The sequence below is a fragment of the Prionailurus viverrinus genome, chromosome D2 (assembly GCF_022837055.1).
Source record: "Prionailurus viverrinus isolate Anna chromosome D2, UM_Priviv_1.0, whole genome shotgun sequence".
NCBI lineage: Eukaryota > Metazoa > Chordata > Mammalia > Carnivora > Felidae > Prionailurus > Prionailurus viverrinus.
In genome coordinates, this window is record NC_062571.1 from 74,272,428 (window position 1) to 74,289,752 (window position 17,325).

Sequence of the window (17,325 nt, forward strand, 5' to 3'; positions counted from 1 at the left end):
AGAGCAAGGAATGGCTGTTTGGTTCACTATCTACACCGAGGGCCTCCCACTTGGGCCTCATTCATGGTAGGTACTTGGTAAGTATTTGTTAAAGGAATACATGAATATGTTTACACAGGGTTGAAAAAGGAAACTAGAGTGTTCATCGGTAATGGTTTTTCTTGTCCGCATTAAATAGGAGTAGTGGAATTATTCACCATGTTAACAGGGATTAAAAATATATTGTCTATTTCCAACAATAAATAACACATACCATCAGCTTACAAGATTAATGATCTTAGGGGCAAGAGCCCAAACACCTAGTTGCCTGTTCATCTACCTCAAACTCCCATCTTCCCAATTAATTCCATGGGTCAAACAGCAGTTAAATGCCCTTGAAATAAGTCCTTTGTTATCACAGTCTATGATCCTATGACAAATAAATGCTCTGGTGTTGAGATGGAAAATGCTCTGGTGTTGAGATGAAAAAAATCCCAACACCCATGTAACCGGACTCCATCCTAAAAAAAAAAAAAAAAAGTGCACCTTTTAAGACACACAAATTCCAAAGCCTAACTGTTCTGCCTTTGATACGCCCATCATCAAGGAAATACATCCTCTAAAAATACCAAACCATAGATTTGTTTTCCAATATCTGAAAAGAGCCAAAAACTTAAGAATCCTCCCTTTTTCTCGGCTCTCAAATCCAACACAGAGATAGGGAATGTACTCCCAAATCAAATATAAACAACTTGTGGATTTTCCGCATTGTTAATCTACCCTTGAAATTATACTCAGAATAAAAAGGAGTGAAGTTTTTTTATTGCATCATTATTTGAAAACCAACCATCCATCAAGAGCTCTGATATCCAACCGACAGATATTACCAATGATGAAAGCTCCAACTGTCTAGAATCCCAAGTACTATGTTACTGGGGGAAGAGCGCTATTAGAAATAAAATACTAACAGAATCCAGCCCCTCAACTAAGCCACTTGAGAAATGTCAGATAAGGGCATTTCACCCATCCACTGGATTCACCGATGCTTGTGACTTTATGAACTAAGGCTAATTTAGGATGAGAGTCGAAGGTACTGGGAAAGGCCATTAACGTTTATCCAACGGTTTCTAGACGCTAGATACAACAAAGGAAATGGGTTCTGTCCATTTCAGTGAGGTAATAATTTCCCCAAGATCACAGGATTGGTAAACAATCGTGCTGAGATTTGTTTCCAGGAATGTGAATTCCAGAGGGGTCCACACACCTTTGCGAATGGTATGTCTGTGGTTTCAAAAGAGCAACAGGTGCACAGAACTGGGCAGGGCCCAATAAAATCATCTGGTTTAGCCCATGCCTTTAGTCAGGTAAGGCATTATCACCGCAAGACCCATGGAAGGGAAGAGCCTTGTCAAGTTGAGCCAACAGAAGTGAAAGAGTTGAGAGTGAACAGCAGGATTAGCCCCAGAGCAGGCCCCCTTCCACTATGTGGCCATGTCACCAAGTGATTCAGAAAAGCACAAGTTCCTACACGTTTTTACTTCCTAAATCTGTGCGGTTCCTCGCTTTCTTGACCCACATTCTCGGGCCACCTTCGGGCCGGATAATAACAGTAATTGTAAACGTAAAGAGTGTTGAACTCACACTTGATCGCTAATTTGGCTTTGTGGCCAAGTGCAGTAAGAGGTGAAAATTATTGATTAGAACACTTCTTTACCAGGAGGTAATCCCCAGGGGAAGTGTGGAAATGCATGCACAGGGCCTGGCTCTCCTGACCAGAGCCAAGTCTGAATTCGGGAAGCCCAACACAGGCAGGGTGTTGGCTCACTGACTAATAAACTGCTAAAAATGGTAAGTGGTCAAACACATCGGGGCCTGGAATTGTGGCTGGGGAAGGAAAGAGGAACTAGCCCGAAGGGGGCTGAAAAGCAGGGAAGGCTGCGTAGCGGCAGCGCGGCAGGCCTCCCAGCGCCAATGTGCAAGGGTGGGGCCGAGGCTGGGGAGCGCGGCCCGCGGAGCTGCCCAAACCGCCTCCTCCCGAGACGTCCGGCCCAGCCGCTTCTCCCGCGTGTGAGGTGGTGCCGCGTCCGCCCCAAATCTCGGCCCCTTCCCCCCACCCCAGAGGGCCGGGGAGGGCTGCCCGCACTGCCGGGCCCGACAAGCGCTCTTGACCCTCGGCCCCGGGCTCTCCTTAGGCGCGCGGGGCGCGGAGGACGCTCCCGCACGGGTGATGGGGCTACGGGTGAGAGCGCGGCAGCCGCAACACCGCCCACCCAGCCTGCCGCAGCCGCGACCCGGCGCCCGGGAGCCGTCCCCGCCCACGGGCCGCGGCTGCCCGCACCTGGCGGCCGCGCGCCCGCCTACCTTGCTCCTTCAGGCTGGTGATGAGCTGCAGCTGCTTCTCCTCGTCCGAGCTGTTCATTTTGGCAGGTGGGGCCGGGAATAAAGGAAAGGAGGGAGAGGCGAGGGGTGCAGCGGGGGGGAGGGGGAGGAAAAGCAAGATGCCGGTGGCGTGCGGCTGCACTACCCGGAAGTTGGGTCTGCTCCCGCTCCTCCTCCTCCTGGCGCGGAGCGCGCGAGTGAGATCATCCCCACGCACCTACTCGGCGGCCGCCGCGGTTGCACCTGCGGGCGGGCGGTGGGGCGGGGTGGGGAGGGCCGGGCAAGAGGTGGGGCGGCGGAGGGAGCGGCGGCCGCCCGGGGCCCCAGCCGGTGCCAAGCCTTCGGCGGCCGCTGCGCCTCGCCTTTCCCCCCCGCGGAGGTCGGCGCCGCAGGATGCGCAGTCGGCGGGGCGTGGGACCCGCGGGTGTGCCCTGCGGCTCGCTCCTGCACCCCTCCTCCAGCCCCGATCCCCCGGACACGGCAGGGGGACAAACCGGCCTTGGGGCTGCGGCGTCCCTGGAGACAGCACTTTGAACGCTACCGCGGGCCGCCCCCCGCGAGCCACCAAGGGAGAGCGGGATGTGGTGGGCAGTAAAACAACCCAGGCCTCAACTCCGTTCTCATCCAGTAGAGTCTGGGGGCGGTGTGGGAAATCGGGTGCCCGCAGGGGCAAGCTCAGTGTGCACGTTTTGCACCTTGAAAAACAGGCAGGGACTGAAACCGGCCCGGTAAGGGAACGCCTCCGGAGTAAAGGACGTAGTAGTCACTTGACGGTGACCACGGCCCAAGCGGCTTCCTCCAGCTGCTCGGGGGTTTGGGAAGTGGTCAGAACGTGGGCCCTGCAGCACGTGGATCGCGAGGCCTCGCGGAGCATCTGCTCTGCGGTGGCAGGACCTTGCGCTTAAGGAGGCCGACACTGCGGTCAGAATGGCGGAGGCCACGCAGAGCTGGCAGAGTGAAGCCAGGCATTTGTCCCACGTCACTGCCCTCTGCACTGTTTAAACCCGGCTCTGGCTTAGACCTTGGCCAGAAGGGGTGTGGCAGGCCTGTCACATTTCAGAATGGCCCTCCCCAAACCCCAGTTGCTGGTTAGTCTTTGGTCAAAGTCTTCTGACCTCTTTGAACCTCATCTGCAGAATGGGAATGATACCAATACCTACTCTCCAAGAAAATACAAAGCAAATCTAGAATTTGACCTACACTAGGTGTTCTTTTTTTTTCTGTTTTAAAATTAAGTTTACAGGTCAGGAGAAAGGGGTTGGGGTGCTCATTTTAAGCTAAAAGAGGCACAGTTCTTTTACATTCATCATTAAGCATCCAAAATAAATCCAAAATGAATTAGACTGCACATCTGGTTTTTCTCACCAACTCACAACTCACTGTGCTCAAACCAGCACAGTGCTTCTGCTCAATACTCACCTGCAAATGTCCCACTCTATTTACCAAGGGATCTCTCTGTGATAGGTGGGGGAGGGGGAGGGGAGCTACTGTTAACTGGTATCTGTCTGATACTTCTACTAAAGTCTAACTCAAACTCTGAAAAAAATGATAGCTCTGTTTTCTCTTCTTCTAAAAAGCTGATATAGCATTTTAGGATGGGTAATTTAGTGGTGGAATGATCTAAGAGGGCAGCACAGTATTTTTAAATGAGAGTGAATTGGAACTTTGAAAACTTACAGATAATTTTGGTATGGCGTCTTATTATTCAATCCTTTCCCTAGGTTTTCATGAGATAGTTGAAAACATTTGCAGATCAACTGTCATGAAAATCCGCAAGAGATTAACCAAAGGGCCTTTGCCCTGAGATTACCTGAGGTTATGTCTTAAATCTTCAAAATCTAAAGTCCCAAGGGGGTCCCTGGGTGGCTCAGTCAGTTAAGCGTTCAACTTTGGCTCAGGTCATATCAATACGGTTTGTGAGTTCCAGCCCCTTGTCGGGCTCTGTGCTGACACCTCAGAGCCTAGAGCCTGCTTTGGATTCTGTAACTCCCTCCCTCCCTCTCTGCCCCTCCCTCCTTCCCCCCCCCACCTCTGTCTCTCTCTCTCTCTCTCTCTCTCTCTCTCTCTCTCTCACTGGAGAATAAATAAACTTAAAAAAAATTTTTTTTGGAAAGTCCCAGGAAACATGAGACAATTCAGATTCAACTACAAGAGCATATGAATGATATGTGCTGCCACCAGGTATTTTGTATAGAGAAATCATTTCTTTCCAGAAAAAATATCAAGAGATTTGAGCAACAAATCATGGCCACCTGGCTTTTGTAAAGCACCAGGAAACCCGGTAAACCTGATCAGTCACCCTGAGTGCTGGACAATGCCCAGAGGCCTCCTCCAAAACTAATCAAAAATATTCAACCAAGTATCAGCATTGTGCCTATTAAATATTTGAGTTAGTTCACAAAGTTCCATTATTTTAATGGCTGATATAATAATCTACTCCAATTATACAGTAATTAGGTATCACTTTTGGAGTTTAAGAATGAGTTGATTAATTATCAAATCTATAATCAAATTGAGTGCTTTGGTCCCAAGCTGAATCTGAAGCCCCTTGAAATCAATCCTGTTTACCTTCCTTGGAATTAAAATAGCCTCCTGAAATACAATATGGTATTATCTTCAGGGCATGGAATGAATTATTAGGATGGCTATTAGAGTCAATTATTGGGATTCAGATCTCCCATTACACTATGGTTTATTTATATGATATGAATATTGATGGAAAGGATAGAAGTGATATAATTAGTTTTTGTTCTGTTTAATAATGCACATAGGGATTTGTGTTGCAGGCATCACAATGGAATTATTAACCTCCATATAACATATAATTAAAAGCCTTTTAAAAATGAGCGTCCGACTTCGACTCAGGTCATGATCTCACGACTTGTGAGTTGGAGCCCCGTATTGGGCTCTGTGCCGACAGCTCAGAGCCTGGAGTGTCTTCAGATTCTGTGTCTTTCTCTCTCTCTCTGCCCCTCCCCCACTCATGCTCTGTCTCTCTCTGTCTCTCAAAAATAAATAAACTTAAAAAAAAATTTGTTTTAATATGAATTGGAAGGGTAGGTACCAAACTCAGGATAATGGCTGCCTCTAGGAGTAGAAAATAGAGGAACAAGCCCAGGGGTGAGGAGTGGAGTGTGAGACAGCAGTAGTCAAAAGGATTTTCTCTTTAATGCTTATTTGCATTTTCAGGAAATTAAAGTAAGTTCACATTATTTATGTAGCCTTTTGAAGTATATAGATATAGATTTGTATATAGTATATGTAAGTATATAGATATAGAGCTATAAATACATTAAAAATATAACATGAAAAATGGTTCATTTTCTTTGACGTACTAACTCCATTTTAGGTATCTATCTTAAAAGTCTTTATGTATAGAGCTACTTATTATAATATTAATCATGATCTAAAGCTGATAACATTGGTGTGCTCAGTCGGTTAAGGGTTGGACTTCAGCTCAGGTCATGATCTCGTGGTTTGTGAGTTCGAGCCTCATGTTGGGGCTCTGTGCTGACAGTTCAGAGCCTGAAACCTGCTTTGGATTCTGTGTCTTTGTCTCTCTCTGCCCCTCCCCTGCTCGTGCTCTGTCTGTCTGTCTCTCTCTCTCTCAAAAATAAATAAACATTAAAAAAAATTAAAACTGATACTATTGCATATTATTTCATGACAAAAAGAAATAAAGTATTAATACATGCTATAACATAAATAAGCTTTGAAAACATTATGCTAAGTGAAAAAAGCCTGTAAGAAAACACCAGATACTATGATCCCATCTATACAGAATGCAGAAGAGGCAAAAGCATAGAGAGAGAAATTGATCAGTGGTTGTTGAGGACTGGGTGGCATTGAGGACTGGGAAAATGGGAAGTGACTGCTTAATAGGTATGGAGTTTCTTGTTAGGATGATAACATTTTTCTAAAGTTAATTGTAATGTTTGCACAACTCTATGGATACATTCAAAATTCTTAGAATTGCATACTTTAAATGTATACTTTGCATGGAAGAATTTCATGGTATGCGAATTACATCTCAAAAGCTGTTATAAAAAAAGATTTTCAGAGGAAGTAATGGTTTACTTCAATACACTACTTACATGACTAGTAAATTTATAAGTTTCTTATATAAGTATCTTTCATTTTTTTAAAGCTTACTACATATAATAGTTTGTTCCAATTTTTACTGAACATTATTTCATATACATTTTATCTTGGACCAACATAAGCTACACCGTTATTCAGTGCCATTCCATTATGTTAACGAACAATGAACCATTCTCAGGTTTTTAGATATTTGAGTTGTTACTAATTTCTGTCTCTTTATAAATAGTGCAGCAGGAATACAAGGGCAATGCTAAGGCATATCATAGTCAAACTGTTGAAAAGTAAATATAACACTCAGGTCTTAAAAGCAGCCAAAGAAAAGTACATATTACATTCAGGAGAACAACAATAAAAGTGATGACAGACTTCTTATTGTTTAATGTTGTAATCATTAAAGGATTACAACAATATTCAACACTCAACAATGTAAAGTTCACAGTATCCAGCATCTAAAAATTACAGTAAGCAAAGAAGCAGAAAAATATGATTCATAAGACGTCTGTGAACAGAAAGTCTCATAAATAACAGAGATGATGGAATTAGCAGACAAGGACCTTATAAGCAATATTTTAAGTCTTATAAATATGTTTAAGATATATCAAAGATCTAAAGGGAAACATAAACAAGATGAGGAGGAAAACAGGAATTATAAAAAAAAATATTCTAATGGAACCACAAAAGATAAATACAATATCAGAAATGAAAAAAGCTCTATGCACATCAGATAGGATTTACTGCAAATTAGATAATACAGAAGAAAAAGATCAATGATTTTGAAACGAGCATTGGAAACAATCCAATATAAAACACACAGAATGAAAAAAAGATCTTTTTGAAAAATTAAACAAGCATCACAGACCTGAAATACAATATCAAGCAGTTGAACACACATGAAATTAATGGCCCACAGGGAGATGAAATAATGGTATATGAAAAATGTTTTTAAGTCACAAAATAATGACTACAAAGATCCCGAATTTGCTGGAAGATCAATTTACAGGTTCAAGTTCAGTGGTTAATTCCATATAGGAATACCCAAAATGATGAACAACAAAGTTCCATCAGAAACTGTGGAGACCCAAGGCAATGGGATGGCATATTTAAGGCCCTAAAAGTAGTAAAACTGTCAATCAAGAATTCCATATTCAGCAAGACTGTCCTTTAAAAATGAGAGAGAAATTAATTCCCAAAGAAAGAAAAGTTCAGGGAAATCATTACCACCAGACCTGTCTGACAAGGAATGCTAAAGGGAGTCCTTCAGGTTTAAATGAAAAGGCACTAGAGAGTAATTCAAATCTATATGAAGAAATAAACATCTCTGGTAAAGGTAAATATATGGGCAAATACAAAAGCCATTATTATTATATTCTTGGTTGTAACTTCACTTTTTATTTTTTACATTATTTAAAAGACATGCATTAAAAATAATTATAAATCTGTGTCATCACATGTTGTATAAAGTGTAATTTCTGACAATAACATAATAGGGACAGAGCTATATAGGAGCAGAGTTTTTTTTAAAGCTATTGAAGTTAAGGTTGCATTCATTCAGATTAGAATATTATAAATTTAGGATGTGAAATATAATCCCCATAGTAACCACCAAGAAAATATCAATAGAATATATACAAAAGGAAATCATAATGGTGATCACACACACACAGAAACCCTAAACACAAAACAAGGCAGTCATGTAGGAAATGAGAGGCAAAAATGGTATAAGGCATATAAATAACAATTAGCAAAATGAAAGAAGTCATTTATCAGTAATTACTTTAAATGTAAATGTATTCAACTGTTGAATCAAAAGACAGAGATTGGCAAAATACAAATACAAGAAAAAAAATCCAACTATATGCTGTCTACAAGAGACTCACTTTAGATCCAAGGACACACATAGGGTGAAAGTAAAATGATGGGAAAAATATACTCCATGCAAATAGTAACCAAAAGAAAGCTGAGGTGGTTATATTCATATCAGACAAAACAGACTTTAAATCATAAACTACTACTAGAGACAAAGGAGGAGATTGTATTTTCACAAAGGGTCAGTTCATCAAGAATATGTAACAACTGTAAACATATATGCAGCAAACAACAGACTCCCAAAATATATGAAGCAAACATTTACAGAATTAATGGGAGGGGCGCCTGGGTGGCGCAGTCGGTTAAGCGTCCGACTTCAGCCAGGTCACAATCTCGTGGTCTGCGAGTTTGAGCCCCGCGTCAGGCTCTGGGCTGATGGCTCAGAGCCTGGAGCCTGTTTCCGATTCTGTGTCTCCCTCTCTCTGCCCCTCCCCCGTTCATGCTCTGTCTCTCTCTGTCCCCAAAATAAATAAACTTTGAAAAAAAAAAAAAAAAAATTAAAAAAAAAAAAAGAATTAATGGGAGAAACTGACAGTTCAACTATAATAGTTGGAGGCTACAATACTTCATTTTCAATAATGAACGTAAAATCTAGATAGAAGATTAATAAGGATAGAGAGGGCTTAAACTATCAACCAAACAGATATAACAGACATATATAGAACACTCCAGCCAACAAAAGCATAATTCATATTCTTCTCAAGTACACATGGAACATTTTCCAGGATAGATATTATGTTAAGCCACAAATTTAGTCTCCATAAATTTTATTGAAATCATAAAAATCATACAAAGTATCTTCTTCAACCACAATGGAATGATATTAGAAATCAATAATAGAAGGAAATCAGGAAACTTCACATCGATATTAAACCACACCCTCTTTAACAACCAAAGGTTCAAAGAAGAAATCATAAGGGAAATCAGAAAATACCTAGAGAGGATTAGAAACAAAAATATAACACACCAAAACTTACGAAATCCAGTGAAAGTAGTGCTCAGAGGGAAATTTATAGCTATAAATAGCTAACACTGCACCTTGAGAAAACAGAAAAGTAAGAGCAAAATAAGCCCAAAGTTAGTAGAAGTAAGGAAATAATGATGAGAGATAAATAAAATAATAGACAAGAGAAAAACAATAGGAGAATCAACAAAATGAAAAGTTATTTCTTTGAAAATAACAACATTGACAAACCTTTAGCTGGAGTAACAAAATAGAGAGGCAATGCAAATAACTGAAATCAAAAATAAAAATGGAGACATTACTACCAACAATAAATACAACAATAAAAACGATTATGAGAAAATAATATGAAGAATTATACACCAGGTTAGAAAACATAGATGAAATGGACAAATTCCTAGAAACACACAAATTACCTAAACTGACTCAAGAAGAAATAAGACACTCAACAAACTCATAACAAGAGACTGAATCAGTAATTTAAAACCTTACAACAAAGGGAGCTTAGGTGGCTCAGTAGGTTAATCGGCTGACTTTGGCTCAGGTCATGATCTCACAGTTTGTGAGTTTGAGCCCCACATCGGGCTTGCTGTTGTCAGCACAGAGCCTGGAACCTGCTTTAGGTTCTCTGTCTTCCTCTCTCTCTGCCTCTCCCCTGCTTGTGTGCTCTCTCTCTCTGAAAAATAAAAACATTTAAAAAAAATTTTTTTAAAAACCTTACAACAAAGAAAATTCCAGGACCAGATGCTTTCACTGCTGAATTCTGCCAAACATTTTGAGAACAATTAACACCAATCCTTCTCAAACTCTTTCAAAAAATAGAAAAGGAGGGAATACTCTCTAACTTATTCTATGGGGCCAGCACTACTTGATATCAAAGCCAGATAAAGACATCACAAGAAAAGAAAATTATAGGTTAATAACCCTTATGAATATGGATACAAAAGTCCACAACAAAGTACTAGCAAACCTAATCCAAGAGCACATTACAGGGATTATACGACATGACCAAATGGTTCAACATAAGAAAAAAATCAATGTAATATATCACATAAATACAACAATAGCAACAATATTAAAAAAAACCCACAAGAAAGCTAATAGAATTAATAAATTCATTCAGCAAATTTGCAAAATACAGTATCAATGTGCAACAGTTGTGTTTCTGTATACCAGCAATGAACAACCTGAAAGAAAAATTAAGAAAGCAATTCCATTTATAAGATAATTTTTTTAAGATTTTATTTTTAAGTAATCTCTACACCCAACGTGGGGGTTGAACTTACAACCCTGAAATCAAGAGCCGCAAGGTCTACAAACTGAGCCAGCCAGGTGCCCCCTCCCACTTATAATAGCATCTTAAAAATTAAATACTTAATAACTGTAACCAAAGAAGTGAAAGATTTGTATGCTGAAAAACTACAAACACTGCTAAAAGAAAATAAAGAAAACCTAAATAATAGAAAGATATCCCATGTTCATGGATAGGAAGACTTAACATTGTTAAGACATCAGTAATTTCCCAAAGCAATCTACAGATTCAGTACAATTCCAGCATCCTTTTTTTGTAGCAAGGGATACACTGATCCTCAAATTCATACATACATGACTAGGAAGGAGCCCCTAATAGATCAAACAATCTTGAAAAATAAAAATAAAATTAGAGGATTGAAACCTTCCAACTTCAAAACTTACTACAAAGCTATAGTAAATAAATTAAATAATAGTAAATATAATAAACAGTAAATAAATATAGTAAATATAATAAATAATAAGTAAATATAGTAATATAGTAAATAAAACATAAATAATGACAAACATATCAACCAATGGACTAGAAAAGAGAGCCCCAAATAAATCCTCACATATATGGTCAATTGATTTCAACAGGTATGTCAAGAACCCTCAATGGGGAAAGGATAGTCTTTTCAATAAATTGTGCTAAGGAAACTGGATCCACATACAAAAGAATGATGTTAGGTCCTTATTTTGCAATATATAAAAATTAACTCAAAATGGATCAAATACCAAAGTACAAGAGCTAACTGTATTACCAATATATGACATTATCTCACTAAAGGGGATGGAGGGAAAAAGAACTGACCTAAGTACTTTGGATAACAGTAATTTTACTGGCTACTGTAAGGCTAAAGATAAAATGAACTGTATACAAACACTAACCTAGTTGACAAATGTGCCTCCCATTGGGGTCTGGGTTAGTAATTCTGAAACTACTCAACACGTAGACTAGGGTTAAATAAATAAGTAAACTGTAGATAATGGCAGATTGGTTTCTCACTGTCAGAGAAAGAACTTATAGTCAATTCTGCTTACACCATGATACATGTGTTCTTAAAAATCATTGCACTACAAAATTGCACAATAAAAACCATACATCCTTTGGGGTAAAAATGAGGTTGGGGCACATTCAAAAACTGTCAGTAATACATTTTTTTAAAAGATAGGAACCTAACAAAAACGATAGCATAGTTTTACACTATTGTAGCTAATGTTAAATGATTAGCTACAATAACAAGAGACACGTATATGCAGCTTATGAGTTACTGTGAGTGAGACAATAGTTATCTGAAATCCCCTTTAAATGGACAAGTTTAAAACTATATATGGCTGGGTGCAGCTCACTGTCCTTGATTTGGTGAGTGGCCCTGAACATCACAGCTCTTTCACAGTCTAAAATCCTTGCCATGTTTTTCTGACACTGAGATGTAGGTCTTTAGAGGAAAGCATTTACAATAGATACCTGTTTCGTCACAATTAGAATTTTGCTCCATAGCGTTCTTCTTCAATTAACTTCTCTATCACTGTTAGAAATTCTTTTGCTGCTTTCTCACCTGTACTTGTCTTTCTCAGCTGGACTCTTTGCAGACAGCTGATGGCTTTGAAACTTGTAGTGGTGTTTAAAAGCATGAAACCAGCCACTACCAGCACTTTTTAAAAGGAACCATGTCTAAAGGATTTGGTGATTTCCACTTAAGATCTTTGTAAATAATGCTTTCTCTCTGATTATGAGAGTAGATTATCCTGAATTTTTCTGTTTGGCCTTCAGTTCATACACTCAACAATCTTTCCATTTCTTCCAATTCTTTAGGCTTTGTTCTTATTGACTTCACAGTACTTAAAGTTGTTCCATCAGGGAAGTTTCTTCTATTTTAAGAACATTGCCTTAGATAATCCTCAATATGGATTCCTTTATGCCTGTTGCTTGTGAGACATCACATGTTCTCGTTTCCTTTAAAACACTTCAGTATTTCTAGCTTCTCCCCAATACTTAAAGATTTCTTTTTCCATTCATTGCTTGGTGTTTTTGAATGAGAACACTTAGATGTGTTTGTGAAATACATGATTGAATGAATGAATTAATGAATGAATGAATTACAAATTCAAAAGAGTAGCAAAACATAACCTGGTCAGATAATACATGCAATGAGTTAAGGTAGCTGTAGATATTTGAGGTGCGTGTGTGTGTTTTACATAGTCCAACATGGCTTGATTCAGCTGGGCGCAGTTTTCTCTGTTCATCTACTCTTCCTTGGGGATAAAAATCTTGCAAAGGAAAATGTGAAATGCACATCATGCTCAAACTCTTCCTATTTGAAAGACAAGCATTATATCAGAATTGACTATAGCAATAAGCAAGAGAGGAAGACTAGGATGACCCTGTTGAGGGGCACCTGGTTGGCTCAGTCGGTTCAGCGTTGGACTCTCCGTTTCAGCTCAGGTCATGATCTCAAGGTTTCATGGGTTCAAGCCCCATGTCGGGCTCTGCGCTGACAGTGTAGAGCCTGCTTGGGCTTCTCTCTCTCTCTCCCTTTCTCTCTGCCCCTCCCCTGCTCACGCTGTCTCTGTCTCTCAAAATAAATAAATAAACTTAAAAAATTTTAGAATCAACTTGTTGATGCTGGAATACAATCAGAGATACCAATAAATTCATGTCTGTTTTAACATCTATAAGGTAATTAGGTATATATACATATAGGTATATACATCTATAGGTTATACCTATAGATGGGTTAATCTACATAACGTATTTCCTATCTTTGTCCACCGAGAAGGCCTTAGAAGGCCTAACATGACATCCCAGTTATCAATGACAGCCAACACCTGGATCTTGGTTTCTAAATACCAATCTGGAAGGAAAGCAATCAGAGTTCCTTGGGGGAAATGGCAGGTTCTAAGGCTGAAAAAGAAAGAATACAATATGAGCCTCGGGCATCATATAGTGCCAGGAGAAGGAAAGAAGAAAAGAAAGGGAGTGTGTCAAAAGGACTCTGGAATCAGCATGAAAGGGCCTTCAGTGGCTACAGCTGAAGCAGTTTGAGCAACCAGACAAGTAACAATAGCATGGGATTCTAACTCAAAGAATAAATAAATATCCATGACTCCATACCAACATAAATAAATGATTGAATACATTAGTGGGGAAGAAGGAAAAAAGGCTTCTGTTTAGAACTTGAATTATTATGTGTAAATTTCCCCCTCTAAGAGGTGAAATTTAATTCTCCTTACCTTAAGTGTGCACTGGACTTAGTGGGTTTCATCTAAAGGAAAGAAGATAGAAAAGGAAAAAAATAGTGACTGCAGTGGAAAAACCTAGTAGATAGCACTTTAACCAAGTACTCAAGGATGATCAAGGTTAACATCAACAGTGATAAGTCATGCTGATATCTTTTTCTAGTGATAGGATGCAGTGAGAAAGGTACTTCACATCTGTGGTATTTTTTGTGAAACCCATAAAATTCCAGTCTAATAATAAGAAAACATGAGAAACACAAATTGAGGAACATTTTATTTATTTTATTTTTAATTTATTTTTTCGTTCATTCATTCATACAAAATACCTGCTCAGCACTTTTTATACCTGTTGAGATTATGGAAACCATGGAAAGATAGACTGTCACAGATTAGAGAGGATTAAGCCATAAAATAATGCAGTATCCTGGACTGGATCCTGTTACAGAAAAAAAGCATTAGTGGAAAAGCTGGTAAAATCCAAATAAAGCCTGTAGTTTGATTAAGGGTATTGTGTCAGTGTTAATCTGTTATTTTTGACAAATGTCGTGTGGTGATGTACCCAGCAGGCTATGGATATATGGGAAGGATATATAGGAACCCTCAGGATACTCTACTGTCCTTACAACTTCTCTGTAAATCTACAGTTGTTCCAGAATAAGAAGTTAAAAATCAGTTGGCATTCACCATATTAACATATTCAAAATAAAATCCTCCATGATCATCTCAAATACATTCAGAAAAATAGCATTCAAGACTATTCAATATTAATGGCATGATGCAACTTCAGCAACCAGAAATAGAAGGGAACTTTCCTCAGTCTGATAAAAGGTACAGAAATCCTGTATCTAACATGTAATGACAAAGAGCAAAATATTTTTCCTCCTCAAGATTACATGTCTGCTCTCACCACTTTTATCAAACCTCATCCTTGGGGCACCTGGGTGGCTGTCGGTTAAGCAACCGACTTTGGCTCAGGTCATGATCTCACGGCTCATGAGTTTGAGCCTCACGTCAGCCTCTGTGCTGACAGCTCAGCACCTGGAATCTGCTTCGGATTCTGTGTCTCCCTCTTTCTCTATGCCCCTCCCTCCCTCTCCCTCTCCCTTTCTCTCTCTCAAAAATAAATAAACATTAAAAAAAAAAAAACCCAGAAAACCTCATCCTAGCCAGTGCGATCAGGAAAAAAATAAATAAAATGCATACAATCTAGGAAAAAAAGAAGTTAAACTGTCTTTATTCACAAATGATATGATTATAGAGGTTCCCGGGTGGCTCAGTCAGTTAAGTGTCCAACTATTGATTTCATCTCAGGTCATGATCTCACAGTTTTGTGAGTTCAAGCCCCGCATTGGTCTCTGTGCTGACAGTGCAGAGCCTGCTTGGGATTCCCTCTCTCCCCTTCTCTCTCTGCCCCTCCCTCACTCGTGCTGTCTCTGCCTCTCAAAATAAATAAACTTAAAAAAAAAAATGACATGATTATATACATAGAAAAACTGAAGGGATTGTCATAAAAGCTATTAAAACTAATCAACGGGCTTACCAAAGTCACAAGATAGGGAGCAATATATAAAATCAATTGTATGTCTATCTAATAGCAACTAACAACTAGGACCTGAAAGTTTCAATGATTTCATTTGCAATAACATTCAAAATAACAAATAATTTATTAATAGCTTTAACCACACCCCCAAAAATGTTCAAGATCTATGCACTGAAAAGTAAAAAAAAAAAAATTTGAGACATCAAACACATAAGTAAATAGACATACCCTGCTTAGGAACTGGAAGATTTTTTTTCTTTTTTTAAGAGCGAAAGCATGCTTGCAAATGGGGGAGGGGCAGAGAGAGAGGGGGAGAGAGAATCCCAAGCAGGGTCCACACTGTCAGCCCAGAGCCGGATGCAGGGCATGAACTCATGAACCGTGAGATCATGACCTGAGCCGAAGTTGTATGCTTAACTGAGTCACCCAGGCATCCCAGGAACTGGAAGATTTAATATGACTAAAATGCCAAATGCATCTATAGACAATATAATTTGAATAAAAATTCCAGCAGGTTTTTTTTGTTAGAAAATGAAAATCAATTCTAAAATATATGGCAATGCAAAGGACCTAGAATAACCAAAGATATCTTGAAACAAAACAGAAAATCAGTTAGGAAACACTGGACTTGAACTACATTGTAGACACAATGTACAGAACATTCCATCCAACAGCAGCAGAATACAAATTCTTCTCAAGTGCACCTGGAACATTCTTCATGATAGGTAATATGTTAGCCACAAAACAAGTCTTAACAAATTTAAGATTGAAATCATATCAAGTATCTTTTCCAACCACAATGGTAGCCATTTTGAAATATGCCCAGAGAATTCTACTATCCTTAATTAGGCTTGTCTTCAAGAGAAACTATTCTACAAAAACCTAAACTAATGAGATTTTACCACAGCCTAACTGATCAGGAGAATGCAAATACCCAACTGTAGACTTCTACAGTCTCCCACAATGAAAAGGAAAAATACCCAACACCAGCTCCTTCTAGCTTCCAATGTGTAGTAAAGGAAATACCCAACCCCAGCTCCTTATAGCTTTCTTGTCTCTCCAGAGGGACTGAGAAGTAATTTTTAAAGTTTGTTTGTTTGTTTGTTTGTTTGTTTGTTTAGAGTGCACACACAGGAGGGCCAGAGAGATGGGGAGAGAGACAGAATTCTATGCAGGCTCTGCACAGTTACTGTGTCAGCACAGTGCCCAACGTGGGGCTCAAATTCACAAACCACGAGATCATGACCTGAGCCAAAATCAAGAGTGAGACGCTTAACCAACTGAGCCACCCAGGCACCCCAGGGCTGAGAAGTAATTTTAAGATCACACCCCAGGGGTACAGGCTGACCACAAGACAGAAATCTAATCACAGGACTAGGGAATGCTTCCTTTTCCCTTTAGGCTTTACCACCACATCCATAGGGTTTCTATAAAAACAGAAGTATAATGGAAAGAACTTCACATCTCAGACTTTATTTAAGAAGAAGTCTTTGGGGAAATCTAAAGACATAGAGGAGACAAAAACAAGGACGCCAGAGGAAAATTGAGCCTCTGACATCCACACCTATAGGAAATGGTAAACACAGCCTAACTCCTAGCCAGATAAACATAAAACCTTACAGTAAAGTCCTATTTACCTCAGTTCTTTTTACCCTATAGATCTTGACTAGGTTTAAATAAAACATTACTAAGCAAACTAAAGGACAAAAAGCACAGCATGAAGACAGTAAGCATCAGAACCAGACTTAAACACAGCAGAATGTTGGAAATTTCAGAATGGAAATTTAAAATAACTATGGTTAGTATGCTAAGGGATCTAATGAAAAAAGTAGAACATGTAAGAAAGATAGAAACTGTAAAAATCAAAAAGAAGTGCTAGAAATCAAAAATATCATAACAAATAAAGAATGCCTGTAATGGGCTCATGAACAAACTGGGTATGAATGAGGAAAGAATCAATGAG

At 39.4% G+C, this 17,325-nt stretch overlaps 1 protein-coding gene and 1 long non-coding RNA gene across 6 annotated transcripts in view; one reads left to right on the forward strand and one right to left on the reverse strand.

The window, feature by feature from the left end:
* The window catches only part of SHTN1 (shootin 1), a 102,742-nt gene extending 99,915 nt beyond the window's left edge, over positions 1 to 2,827 (reverse strand). Inside the window, exon 1 of one of the 5 annotated variants that reach the window (XM_047825339.1) lies at positions 2,341 to 2,590. In XM_047825339.1, the coding sequence (XP_047681295.1) occupies positions 2,341 to 2,398 (58 nt within the window). In that variant the 5' untranslated portion in view covers positions 2,399 to 2,590. Of the gene's footprint in view, positions 1 to 2,340 lie in introns of all 5 variants that reach the window. The other 4 variants (XM_047825335.1, XM_047825337.1, XM_047825340.1 and 1 more) reach the window with 4 other exon arrangements.
* The window catches only part of LOC125147903 (uncharacterized), a 45,618-nt gene continuing 30,349 nt past the window's right edge, over positions 2,057 to 17,325 (forward strand). The window contains exon 1 of the long non-coding RNA XR_007145345.1: positions 2,057 to 2,406. This is a non-coding gene — a long non-coding RNA (uncharacterized LOC125147903). The remainder of the gene's footprint in view (positions 2,407 to 17,325) is intronic.